Source organism: Perna viridis, chromosome 6 (genome assembly GCF_037379345.1).
Source record: "Perna viridis isolate PV_CMFRI_1.1 ecotype Kerala chromosome 6, ASM3737934v1, whole genome shotgun sequence".
NCBI lineage: Eukaryota > Metazoa > Mollusca > Bivalvia > Mytilida > Mytilidae > Perna > Perna viridis.
In genome coordinates this window covers 35,371,869-35,386,511 of record NC_142450.1, presented here as the reverse complement: position 1 = coordinate 35,386,511, position 14,643 = coordinate 35,371,869, and the positions used below count along the sequence as shown (strand labels likewise).

The 14,643-nt window shown below is 34.0% G+C and overlaps 1 protein-coding gene across 7 annotated transcripts in view; it reads left to right on the top strand.

The window, feature by feature from the left end:
- The window catches only part of LOC148614726 (uncharacterized), a 40,868-nt gene extending 29,590 nt beyond the window's left edge, over positions 1-11,278 (top strand). For 6 of the 7 annotated variants that reach the window (XM_088589026.1, XM_088589021.1, XM_088589023.1 and 3 more), the window contains 3 exons: positions 5,923-5,991; positions 8,765-8,815; positions 9,341-11,278. In XM_088589026.1, the coding sequence (XP_088445152.1) occupies positions 5,923-5,991; positions 8,765-8,815; positions 9,341-11,223 (2,003 nt within the window). In that variant the 3' untranslated portion in view covers positions 11,224-11,278. Of the gene's footprint in view, positions 1-779; positions 2,904-5,922; positions 5,992-8,764; positions 8,816-9,340 lie in introns of those variants that run through there. The other variant, XM_088589028.1, reaches the window with a different exon arrangement.
- The last annotated feature ends 3,365 nt before the right edge of the window (positions 11,279-14,643 follow it).

Sequence of the window (14,643 nt, the reverse complement as noted above, 5' to 3'; positions counted from 1 at the left end):
CCAGACCAGTACAACCAAACATACCACAGCAACAACACAATAATGAAAACATAGACAAAAATGAAAACACAAACAATGAGCCAGCGGTTCAAATAGATGACAGGGAATATCCCATAGAAAAAATCCTTCGTTCAAAAACGGTCAATGGTAAAAAGGAGTACCTCATCAAATGGAAAGGTTATACGGGTTCATCATGGCAACCTGCAGAAAACTTGTCAGAGGATACCATTACCCATTACCATGCAACAAAAACACAACAGGGTAGGAAACGAAAACGTCCACATAGAAATCCCTGCTTCAGAAAATGAGTCTTACACACAAGGCAAAATAAATGGAATAGTGAAAACTTCATATTGCCATTTATAGGAATACAATTTATTTTTACATTACACATTTTTACTGGATAATCATTTTTCATTTTACATGTCTATTGTTATAGTTAACATAGAAGCATTTTACAATTCACACTACAGTGTTTTGCATTTCACTTTCAAGTGTTTTCATTTTACATTAAAGCATTTTGCATTTAACAATTGCAAACAACTTCACTTCATTTTTGATTGCTCCTCTATGCCTGATTTGATCTACAAGTTAGATGTGAGATTGTAAGGCACTTCTTATGTACTCTTCTTACATTTTTTCTCTTCTAGGATTTCTAGTGTAGTGTTTGTCAAAATTATGAGCTCGTTCTCATGTTCCATAGTGCTATTAGGGAATGGATCCTCCCTTAAACGATAAACACTGCCGTCTTAAAATTTCTTCATCTTTGTTTTCAATAGGAGTACTAAGATTTGCCTGCCTTCTCATGATAATAAGTATGGTCGAGGGTATGTCAACAGACAGAGAGAGCTTACAACGTATTAACTATGGAGTGTTCTTTACCAAACAAGCTAAACTAGACTGGGAAATATCAAATCCACACAATATTTCTAACATGAGAATCTCCGGCACCATCTTCACCAGATTACACATTCAATTGTCAGGCCTCAACATTATAAATACACACACTAAACACACCTTACATGTACCTGATCTAATTTCAATAAATCCCATCAAAGCAAGATGCTTAAAACACATGTTCAAGTCACCATTTACTTGTTATATATTGATAGTGCATAACAACTTTTTCCAAGTAGTCAAATAAAAAAAAAAAAAAAAAAAATTTTACAAACCAACCACATAGCTAGGGAGATCTTTTACAGACGTACCTCTTTGGCTAAAGTTTTCAATATATAAACATTGTATGCGTTGGGCATGGTCTTCTGCCTCTTCGTGTGACTTGCCATCTGATGGTATCGGATGTGAATGTTGTTTTGATCAGTCATTTTACTATTTATTTGACAATTAGCTTTGTTCTTTGAGGACAAAGAAACCTTAATGAGGGGAGTATTTGTGATAGGGAAAACAAGCCATCATCCCTTCTTGTACATAATATGCATATATTTTTCTTTATTGTTTCATTTGATATTTTTCATGTTTGTACATTGTAATGTCCAAGCCAGTCACCTAAACTTAATATTGTTTCACAAGTATTTTAATAAACATATATTTAAAAAGAAACATAATGCTGTAGTGCCAACATGTTTTAAGTATGTAAATATCTTACGTAAGACTAAATAGATACCAAGACTTGATAATTAACTGTATAATTAAGGCTATACAAAATCAGGGATAAGATTATAGCATATCCGGATTAAGGACTGCGTCCTAGCACTTAACATAGGTGGATTAGGTGACATGAAATGGCTTTTCACATATTTTTTCATAGAGGTTCAATAAGGGGTTTTAATATATTTGCTCTTTGTGTATATAGCTATTTTCCTTCAATGGGCCTCACCTGGAGTGAAAACATAACTTTATGTTTGGTAAACTCGGCCACTTGGACAACGGCCGCCATACAAGAAACATCTATTTTAATAAAGTTATATTGTGTTAACTTGGTTTTCATTCCAGGTAAGTAGTAAATTTTTATATTACAATTTGAATGTTTAATAGTTAATATGAGATATTTATGTCTTAGTATAAATTACATTTTGATACTTATTTTTAAGTGTTTTAACTTGCAGTAATTAGCGCACTTTATCTGAATAGAATATCTTTATTAGCACATGACAATCAGTTGTTATTTGTGTTCATATATGTGTGTGTACATTTTAACATTTACTTATGTGTATGTAGTTCTATAATAATCTACTGAATCATTGTCTCAATTACTTACTTTGCAATACTTACTATGGTTCATGCGCATTTATTGGCAACAAGTTCAAGCTTTGGTTTTAAGATATATTGTAGGAGTTATCTCCACTTGAAACTTTATTTTGTAAACAGCGGCAAAGTTACATTTCATTTATAGCTATGAATTCAGCCGTAAATAGGCATTTAAAGGTAAAATTAAACAAATGAGCTGTACTTATGTAATACTTTTTAGCAGCTCAATACCAACATAGTTTATTAAGCGTAACTTGAATTTCAATTATGCTGCACGCTTTGCATTTCATTTACTAACTTTTTCTTTAGATCACAGCGCGTTGTATATATGTTTTTAGTAGTTATTATGTCAATTTAGTGACAGTTTCAATTTAATCTTTATCTAGATATGTCAATCATTATTGTTTACATTTTGGTTTCTATGGCAACCATGTAGTTACATTTAAGTAAAAGAAGCCCCATGTTTTCATAATTCACAATATTTGTTTGGCACTGTCTAATAACATTATATGAGCTAAATTCCCCCACTTTATCAAAATATGAGTTAAATTCCCCATTGTTTAATTTATGCATAAATGTTAGCTATTAACCTATTCTAATGCATTATCATATTGTTTTGATTATATTATTCGGGCCACTTGGACAACGGCCGCCATACAAGAAACATCTATTTTAATAAAGTTATATTGTGTTAACTTGGTTTTCATTCCAGCCTATTACGTCACACCATAAAAACAGAACATCACGTGATCTGACTCCTAAACTCAAGATCACAATTGACAGGCTTTTTAGGGAATTGAAAATAGAGCATGTCCAAATCCCGAATTTTTCAGACCCTTCTTTAAGTTGTCACATTCTGAGACAAAGATACCGATAAAGATGTTAATATACTATAGTAAAACATATAATGGGCAATTGAACTTATGACCTTCCTCAGCCAGCACTCCACAGTTTAGTTTAGTTTCGCACTTTTGGCTAGAGATGAAAAATGACATTAATGGAAACCGGTGGTAGCTATAGTGATTAAAAATGAAGAATCTATTGTTGATAAAACATTTTCTGAAAAGGGAGACTTCAAAGTATTTTGCAATGTTTTATATATTTTCAGTTTGAAAGGGGCTATTTTTCAATGACAATTTGACTTCATTGTGAAGTGAAAGTAAGTTAATTTTTTACCATGCTAAATTTAATAAGTGGATTACGAAGTGAAATAGCTCAAAATCTAACCGGCGATGCTCATATGAGGAAGGGGTTATCGAAGGAAAAAGTTTGGACACTTTCAGGCATGAAATATTGTTTGTTTGTTTGTTGGGGTTTAACGTCCGAGCAGCAATATTTCAGCTATATTCAGATGATGAACATGATTTGGGTGATAAAATGAACATGAAATGAAAAAGGGACGGGACACAAGGACAATGGGGTCGACAAATTTTGATTGCCACTGGAAATAGGGAGGGATGGGTAGGGTCGGGCAATTTGGCCTCCTGTGGCGGAGCCCTATGGTTCCTACTCCGGGAGAATACCACAGTAGGGTTCTTTAACGTGCGAGGAACGTGGCATCTTTCCCAACACGGTGCACCACTATGGTTTGCGGTCTGGTTTTCCGTATTGTAGCCTGACAACCCCAGCATGTAACACGCCAGGGGTACCCCATTCCATTACCTGGGGCACACATCCCAGTTGCTCTGTGGGCAGAGCGCCCTAGCCTCCGGATAGGGTTCTGAGCACTATTTAGTCGCCTTTTACGACAAGCTTAGCGCTGCTGCAGGCCTATTCTTTTAACACCCGGACCTGCAAAAATTTAAGATATTTTGCGGGAAATTTGATATTTTTAAACCTGATTTTATGAACTTTTTTTGCAAATTTTCGCATATTTTTGCATGGTTTCTATGGTAACCCTATTTGCTGTGGGTATTTTTTTCCAGAAAATTTTCACTGCACCCTGAAGGCCTTGGCTTGAGCTATTTCTAGATATGTAGATTTACAGATGCTTGACAATTTTTTAAAGTGATAAATGTTACAAAGCATCAGAATACAAGACCAAAATTATGTAGTTCTACAATACTGTGGAGTGCTGGCTCAGTGCCTTAAATTAACTGATCTATGACAACACCCCTTCAGCACCTATGAAGTTTTCACATCACAACATATACGTTATACTAGAGGTTGCCGTAACTAAGCAAACTTTTTTGTTCTGTCGTAGACTTCTACAGAAGTTTTGTGGATTTCATCATAAACTCCTGGACCGTGATGGTGTATCATCTACACCATGAGAGTTAACCGATTTGTTTAACGTGTCAAAAATCGCTTATCCTCTTTCGCCTACCCCTGCCGTGACATATAAGGAGCACTTTCGTGGATGTTTCTAAAACGTAGAGGACGCTTACCCTATCGGCGCACCTGGTTCATGCTCCAAGCGGGATGCTTATTTGCCTGTGCTTTTCTTGTACGTGTTACATGTATTTTGGTTATTTCATGTTCTTTGTTAAGTGTGTTTGTTTTCCCTGTCATGTCCGTATCTTAAGCGTTTGATTTTCGCTCGATTCTTGTTTGTTTTGGATAAAACTGAGATATAGGTATTGATCTTTAATGGGATTCCTATGTTATTTTAACAGCTTTTAACACTATTCGCGTCTATATATTTACCATGACATTTTTCATGATTGTTTTTTTAATTTGTTATTGAAATAGGGAGAGCTGTTTATTTTTCATCTGTATAACGAGATGAACATGTAAACATCGAAAAGCGGTTGTTTGATACAAAGGCATACATGTATTTCGGAGATTCCTTTGTCTCTTAAGCATTGTACGTGTCATGTTATCCAATGTGTAAACGAGGCTAGAATATTTACTCAAATAGTTTTCAAAATTGAATTCTTATTTGCATCGCTAAATAAGCACACGCATACATGTATGATACATCTGAAACTATATACGCATTCGTTATTTTCCCCATACAGTAACACTTAAATTGGATATATGTGTTTAAAACTGAATAGCAACTAAAGAGATTTCAAATCACTTGTCGATTTTCAATTTAAAAACAGTGCAATCAGTATACAGCGTACAGTAGTCAAAATATACAGCGGACAGTAATGAAAACATAGGTGTGAGTAAAGTTCATTCTTGATGAAACCTGAGGGTATTCACCATTGGTTTAAATTAAGGAGAAATAATTACAAAACTGATACATTATACAAAAACTTTTTATAGAAGAAGGTATATTGGCAGAAATTATGCTTTTTTTTCGGTGACGGACTCCTCAGAATCAAAATGTGAACGTTGCATGTCGATTTTTTCTAGGTAAATAATAATTTTGAAAGGTCGTTATTATACATGTTATTTTTTGTAGTATTATTCGTATTTTTTAAGCGTACACGAATCCAGAATATATTCAGTGTTGTGATATCTTCGGAAGTACCTACACGAAAAGGACATGACTACGAAATATACATGTTGTAAACACATTTGTGCGATATACAGCAAAACCGTACACTTCCGTATATACACTGTGCATATCAGCACCACTAACTTACTTAACATATTGATAAACGCACACACACACACACACACACACACACACACACACACACACACACACACACACATATATATATTTATATTTATATATGCAACTCGTGGTTGTCGGGTAGAGACATACCAGAAGCGCCACACTGAAATACATTTATCTATTCATATTTCTATTCATTCTAGGTGTAAAGAAGTCTGTTGTAATTGTTATTGTTATTATAACCCTCAGTGTCATCATCATAGCTTTAGCATGTAAGTATCATGATAAGAGTAAAATGTCATCTTTAATGCGGGTGGCGAGTTGATACAAAACAAATTGGTGCCGGTTCGGAAGGCGGACCCGAAATGGTTGACGAATAATCTGAGAAAATTTATTCGTAAAAAAAGGTATATGCACTCTTAAGCGCGACATAAAAACCGTGATAGCGATTGTACGAAATTCAGGCGTATACGGAACTTGGTAACTTTACAAGTGCGGTAAGCTCAACAGAGTTACCAAGATCAACTTACAGGTTAATTGAAAGATAACCACCCATCGACGAAATCATGGTGACACATATGCATTCAAATACCTGGCACGGAACACGGTCAAAATATCAATGTTGTTTAAAAAATGATGACCTTATCGCCGACACAAAACTGTCAAATCAAACGAATTCAACGACTTCTTCCTTCTGCAAAACGAATGTAGACGACTCTAATTATCATGGGATGGATTGATCAATTTGCAATTACAGAACCCAAAGTAGATAATGTACTCAAGAATCTTAGCGTTGTGAAGGCATCCGGCCCCGACCATACATGTATTAGCCCGAGATTTTTGAAAGCCGCAAATTCAGAACTGAGAAGTCCGTTGTGTAAGCTTTTTTATTTTTCACTTTCGAAGTCGTTCTTTCCCACTATGTGGAAAAGAGCTAACATGACACCAGTATTTAAAAATGGAAATACACGAAAAGTCAAGAACTATCGCCCTATATCACTTCTCAGTATAATTTCAAAATGTATGGAACGTTGTTTTCATATATACATTAACAGTAATTTGAGAGACAATCATATCAATAAATATCATCACTGTTTATTCACTCACAGATATTCAGTCAGCTATAAATTAACTGGTCGATATTTCAAATTCGTTTGGCCAGGCTTTGGACAATGATCAGGATATTTGCGTGTTTTTTTTTTGGTAACATTTCCAAGGCTTTCGATTGTGTCTGGCATTACGGTTTATTGCTTATTAATAAGTTACAACAGTATGGTATGACCGGGTATCTTTTGTGTTGGCTTAGCAGCTATTTAACTAAAAGATTCCAATGCGTTGTCTTAAACGGTTGTTCTTCAAGTTTGGAACCAGTGGTAGCTGGTGTTCCGCAGGGATCCATACTTGGACCTCTATTATTTCTTGTTTTATAAACGATATCGTTATCGTCGTCAATGCCTGTATCAAACTATTTGCTGGCCACACTAGTCTATATGTTATAGTGAGGACTCCACATTGAAAAGAGACATCGAAAAAATACATGAATGTTCAATTTAATTCAAACGCATCCGACAGGTTCACATCCTCTGCAGATGGACAATTTTGATCACCAGGAAGTGTTTAGTCACAAAACATGAGTGCTTATTTCTCTGCTGACGTTTCTTAGCATGACTATATTGAGTATATCGTTAAAAAAGCTTACACTAGGATCAATGTTCTTCGCGTTTAGGATTGATTCTCGACCGGTTTACATCCGAGAAAATGTATATTTCGTATATTCTCGAATGTAGGAATGTCGTATTGGACAATGGCATTCAAATTTTAATTAATAAGACCAATAGAAGCGATGCGTATCGTAATTGGTGGCACAGAATTGGAATGTTTAACTGTTAGAAAATTTATATCGTGAAACCGGATGGGAAAAACTCGTCGATAGAAGGAAAAACATAAACTCGTGATGATGTATAAAATTATAAACAGTGATACTCCCGAGTATTTAAGTATCCTGGTACCAAATGCGTGGTCAGACTTCCACATCCATTTTACGCGTCAATCACACACCTTTATCCGAAATACGTAAAAGGGCGTCTTTTTATTAGAACTATTTCCTACCGTCTATTATCAAAATGTGCAATGAGCCCTTAGCCACTCGTAATTCAAGATAACTGAGCATATTTTAATCGCGTATTAATAATGTCACACGACCATCGTACTTTGACATTGGATGCCAGGTTGCACATGAACAGCAGCTCTCTCAACGAACATCTGTTCAGGCATAATCTGGTAGCCAGTCCGGAATGTTCCTGTGGCCAAGTAGAGACAAGCAACCTTTTTTTAAACTTCAATGCAACAAATACTCGGAAATCCGGCTTAACACTATCCAAACTTTGAGTTTTCGGATTGATATTAATGTTCTTTTAAACGGGTCTGATGCTCTTACAACAGAACACAATACTGAATTATTCTTAAAGGTGCAATCTTATATTTTAAAAAGTAAATGATGTGTATATTATCACTAGTATTGTATGTTGTTTTCTAATGCATTTCATCATATCCCTTCTTTATTTTATTAAGTTACATGCCTATCTTCTTTTCACATATTTTTTTCTATTTCACTATTGCATTAATATATGTAAAACGAATGTATCAGAGCATGCTGATTCAATGTGCTTATATTTGTCATATGATAGGAGACAGATTAACGTAAGCGTAGGCTTGTTTCCGAATCCTTATGATGTATTACTCTTATGTTTATTATAATTGAGGTATTTATTTGAGAAAAATATGTTTAGAGTAAAATAAATGAAGGGAAGTAAAGCAAACTTGAACATGTTGAACATAAAACATTAACATTCTTGAGCATATGCTTTGCAAACACAAATTTGTACTTCACAGAAAACTTCCTTCGTATCTTTCAAACTCGCAAACAAAGCAGGCAGAAGTGATAAAAAAATATTGACATTTTCAAAAAGATATAAAAGGGCATCTGTTTTCGATATATACAAGCATACAGAAGATTGAAATGCGAATATATTATTTTTTTTATAGCCTTAATTGTAAAAGAACTCTTAGAAATGAAGGGATTAACATATGAGCAAGGTAAATATACTATAGTTAAATGATGATTGCAAGACATTAATTAAAATCGTAGATTCATTTGTAATGTGGGCTTGTTTAGAGTAACTATGCCTCAGATTTGACATTCTTTGAGAACAAAAACACTGAAGTTGATTACATATTTTTGCCATTTGATTTTAGTTATTTATTTGAGGCGGAGGTTGTAAATCATACCAAAATCACTTGTTTAAAAGTACTTCAATATACCTTTGTGATAAATGTCTCGAAGCTTATTTGTTGATAAAAAATCCCTGTAGTATAAATATTGCAAATTTCGATATGATGTACACGCATTTTAAGAATCAACAACAATTTTACACAAATGAAATAATGAACAAAAGTCAGTCTATTTGAACATCATTTACGTTTAACTATACCGAATACCTTTACATGTTGATGTTGAAACATACTAGAAAAATGAAATTTTAAATGGCAGATAGTATGGATAAACTATTTTAATTTCTGTTTTTGTGATTTATATTTCAATATTCTATCATATATTTACAGTGTCAGCAAAGGCAGAAATAAAACTTGCCATTTCGGACGATTGCTACATTGAGCCATCCAACTACGATGACATTAAATACGTGATCGAGAAAGAAAAATTGCTCATTCTTACAGGAAAGAAGGGTTCTGGCAAACTTACAATAGCTCTTCATCTTGCAAACAAATACTTAAAGAACAATTACAAATGCATTTTGCTCAAGTCCGAAAATATCTCACAAAAATTGTTTTTTCCCCGCGGTAAAGAAAAATATTTGGTCGTTTTAAAATTGGCATATTCATTTGATGACCCGGAAAATAAGGCTGAGCGAGAACAAATACGTCATTTATTTGGTTATTCAGGAGAAATTAAGATCATCATTATAGCAGACTCTATATATCCAAGCATTGCAGATATTCTTAGAAAGGAGAAATCATTTAATGTTTCGTTAGAGAAAGTGGCTTTTGACATTAAGTATGCCGAACAAGCGAAAGCAGATATGCTCGACAATTATTTGAAAAAATTTCAAACAACTCATGCGTGTAGTGGTAGTAAGCGGAAAGAGATTCTTGATTGTGAACCATTATTTGGGTTTCCTTTGATGTGCTGTGATTTCTGTAGTGACCCGGAAGTGACCGAGCTTGGAACATTGTTTTTCATCCTACCACCTGAAAAGCTGGTTTGTGAAATGGACCAGATGTTTGAACACGGCAGAAATAACATTGTTGTCGCATACATCTTTTGTGCACTTGTCTTTATATTAACCGAAAGTAATAGTGGTCCTGTTGTTCTTGATATTGGTAGGATAGAAGGACTTATTTCTCAAATATTCAACATACAAATTAAGGTAATGGAAACGACTATCCGAAAAGCAACTCATATCCTACTAGCAAAATACACTGAACTTAATCACGATGGATTGTATTCATTCCAACATCAGTCAATTTATGATGCGATTTTAATATCTTATGGAAATATGTTCCCCAAAATAGTTGTAAAGAATTGTACTTTAAAATCTTTAATGTTGTTGGGTAGACCGAAGTCTTATAGACCAAAAAAAGGAGAAAAAACTTTTTGTCTTCCAATTGACAGAAAAGACATATTACAAGGTTATACGCATAGGCTTCTTCAAGACCTATTACAATCAGGTAAGACTGCTGCAAACGTCGGTGATTATTTGAAAAGTTTTTCGACGAACTATAACGACCAAATATTATTAAATAGCGTTTTTAAACAACTTTCCAAAGCAGCACTTATGAAGGAGCAATACTCAACACAGCTTTTAATTTTTTTCAGTAAATTTTTAGATTGTCCATACGATTCAAAGCTAACCTCAGACAGGGAACTTCATATATTCATAGCTTCATGGCAAGTATTAAGTGCCAGTAGGTATAATAATGGAAAAGCTTTGGATCAAGTGATAAATGACATCATAGATTCCAATTTAGAGACACAGGTTTTGCTAACAAAAGTTGATCGATTTGATAATACAGTATTTCACTACTTCTGTGTTTGGTGCTATGAAAGGGAGGAAAGATTTTTATTGAAACTTTTAAACAGTATATCTCAAAAATCATTTTCATTTCAACCTATTGTAGCCAACTCTAAAAAGCAGTCACCTTTTGACATTGTCTCCTATCTTGGACGACCAAAAATATTTGAACGTTTAGTACCATTTTATAAAAAATCATTCAAAAAGCCAAATATAACAGCTGCTTTTCATTTGATTGAACTACTTGAACAAGCTGAAAAGCAAGCAACAAAAGCTGTCAATACAGATGATTCGAAATTATTGATAGATTTTGCATTTTGTAGAGAACTCCCGGTATTCGCATCTTCCACTAATTATACTCTTATACTTAATGTAATTGATAAGGAATTCAAATCATGGAAAGGAATTTTGTAATAAAATAATATATCATATATCATATCATATATTTTGATTAAAAGATATTTTTTGACCTTGGTTCCCTTGATTACTCTTTTAAATATATGTATTATAAACGATTTTTTCACCTTCTATTGTTCTATATCACAAACATGTGCCCTTCATTTCTACCATAGACATATTTCGCATTTATAACTTCTGTCAAATGCTTAGAAATACAACCATTCTTTTCTCCGATGTTCAACCTAAGAGAGAAACTAGTGAATTTTGACCTGATGCGAAATAAGATTTGAGATATTCAGCTACTCTTTTCAAAGATATACAATTCTTTGTGATTATTAAAAGTGAATATCCACTTCCAAAGTGTGACGTACATACATAACGAACATGTTGTACTTCCTAAAATTAAGGCATGTGAACATTGAAATGAGAACCCTGACATTGGTTTGGTATACCGTCCTAACTCAAATAAATTGCCACGCGTCCGACTTTTACATGCAAGTCCTATATGTAACAACAGTTGTACATGTATGTATGTATGTATTCCTTAACTTGTCGTTTTTGTCCCCCGCAGAGTTTGACTTTTGAATGAGTAAATATAGCTTCAGATATCTCGGGATAACCCATTCGTCAGGAGCAATATCGGCAGTTTGTGGATTCGATTCCGCTCGTGTAAATACAAAAGCTTAAAAATCGGAAGTCACTGTTTCTCCGTCATGCTGATGTCAAACTTATGTACATAAGATAGAGCAATGGCTACTATATCGAGAAATATGGACTTATTCCACTGCATTTATAGAGGTTCGAACCACCCGAGAAGTTTCATGTGAAGACCGGTCGATTCGCAGTTGACATGGGGTGACATACCTCAACGCGAATTAATGAGTTAGCATATTTCAGAAAAACCGCACAGGGTGTGAAACAGGTATAAAGCAGGATGTTTTCTAACGGTTGTTGATTTTCATAGACCCGGTATTATAAAACAATGAAATGCAGTGCTGATCTTAGGATTGAAAACTGCAGTAAATCAATTATATTCGGAAAATGTTTTTCTTTCCATTGGAGCAAAGACGGTAGTTCGATTCGTCCTATAACGACCACGTGTTTCTCTACTATTTTTAATTAATTTAATGGGTCATGGTATCTGTATACAAGAGAACGTTCCCCGCATGTGTTCATCAAGTTGTTAAGCATGAATTTCGCTTATTATTTTGTTCAAAAATGTAAGTGTAAAAGTATTATATATCGAAACATAGAGGACATTATTTACCTCGTTTGTATTATAATTGATAAGAAATACAATATCAATCAGACGGACAGACAAGACCAAATAACACTAATTTAGATGACAATTCACATGTACCAATTCAAATAATGGCATAATTGATTGAATGAATGAATGAATTTTATTGTAATTTCATGAATCGGCCTAGGCGAGCTTATTAGATGAGGAAGGTTTTTTTTTGTATATAACCCCCCAAAAAATAAATAAAAAATCAAGAAATGTAGAAAACTTTTGTGATCAAAACACACACACACACACACACACAAATAAACGTCACTGAAGCACTCGAAAAAAAAACTTGTGAGATATACATATTTTTACTATTTATCCAAGTTATCTCATTGCCAACTTTACCAATTAAATTGTATTTGACTGAGGATGAAAATCGTGAAAAACAAACATCTCTTTGCACAGTAACCAAACTACTACTGTAATTAAATATGACGTTCTTGACGTTGCATTTAGCAAATTTCACCTTTGTGGCCCCGCGTTATAAGCTCTGTAACTTTGAGATGTTTTACTGAAATTTGTTGATGGTTTTAAATGAAACTCTAAAGTATAAGTATTGGCAAATACCTTATATGGAAGTTTGGTGCAAATCTGTGACGAGGCCGATTTTGGATATTCGCGACTCCATTTCTTATGTTGTAATTCCTTTGAATAGGAAACAAAATGAAAGGTTTTTATCATGAGAAAAGGAGGAATTAATGATTTTCTTATTTAAGCTTTCGAATGTACAAATTCTAGCCATGTTTTTAGTTTGTAAATCTGAAGTGACATAGATTTTGGAAAGTGACATAAGTTTTTTAACATTCTTTTTATCAAATGGCACATGGGAAACACTAAAGAACAAATTATTGAACGAATGCATTCATGTAAGATTACAGGAAGTCAAAAAGATGATCGATCAAGAAGAAACCTGTTTTATGCACCTGCGAATGGAGTGTTCATATCATAACTCATACGTTATGCCAGAGCAGACTTTTTGTATCGAGCTAGAATTCTAATAAATAGGTCTCTGGAACAGGGTTATGTTGCTACAAGATTGAAGTCCACTGCAGAAGCTTTATGGTCGTCATCTTGAACTCGTGGATCGTTACGGTGTATCCATATGTGCCATAAAAACTAATTTGTTCAACGTGTCATAGTTTTCCTTTACTCTTTCGTCTTCCCCGGATGACTTTTTTAGCAACTCGGGGGTGTTTCCAGAAAAGCAGAGGACGCTTACCCCACCGGTGCACTTGGTCCATGCTCCCAGTTTTAGTGGATTCCAAGCTGCTCATTTGCTTTTTTTACTGTTTATGTATGATTTTAGTTACTTTATGTTCTTTGTTGTGTATGTCTGTTTTCCATGTCGTGTCTTTGTCCCTGGATTACATTCTTTTGATTACCGCTATAACCTTTGTTCCCCTGATTACTCTTAGCTGTAATATGTCACGATGGAAATGTATGTTGTTTTAATATTTATTTATTAAATTGATTAATTTATTTATTTATATGTCAAATGCAATAAATGACGCAGATTATAACCTTAAGTGTTTGAATTTTAAAATAAGGACCAAATACAATTCACCAACTTTAGATCAAATATAAGAAATGATTATCTTTAATATTATTATAGTAATTCTTAAGGCAAATAATTGATTTAAACAAAGGGCAACAAGCCATTGAACACAAACTATCCAATAACGAAAGGTATGTTAGCTCACAACTAAATACACATTGACTTAGTGACTTTGCGCCCCTGTATATTTACACTTAATTCAAGGGCGAATGACAGAAAATCATGTGAAACAACGTTATCATTGTTACAGACAGTGTTTGTTATATCTATGATATGTTGCAGTATGAATCATATTATTTCACCTTTTGGGAAAAAAATATCCTTCAGCAAAATTTCCTCATATTTCTTAGAATGTGTTCCTTGAACGTTTGATTTTGTAAACTTCAGAATTACGAACTTTTCCAAGCGTCTAGCGAAGAAGTATCTTCAAATACCCGACAAATAACTAATAAAAGTGTATGGATCTTTTTGAAATTGTGTTTACAATGATTGAAATCACCAAAGCAAGACTAGGATAGATTTGAGGGGAGTGGTCTGATTTGAACAAGTTCGGAATGATGGACCAAAAAGGACAAGTAATACCTAGTTG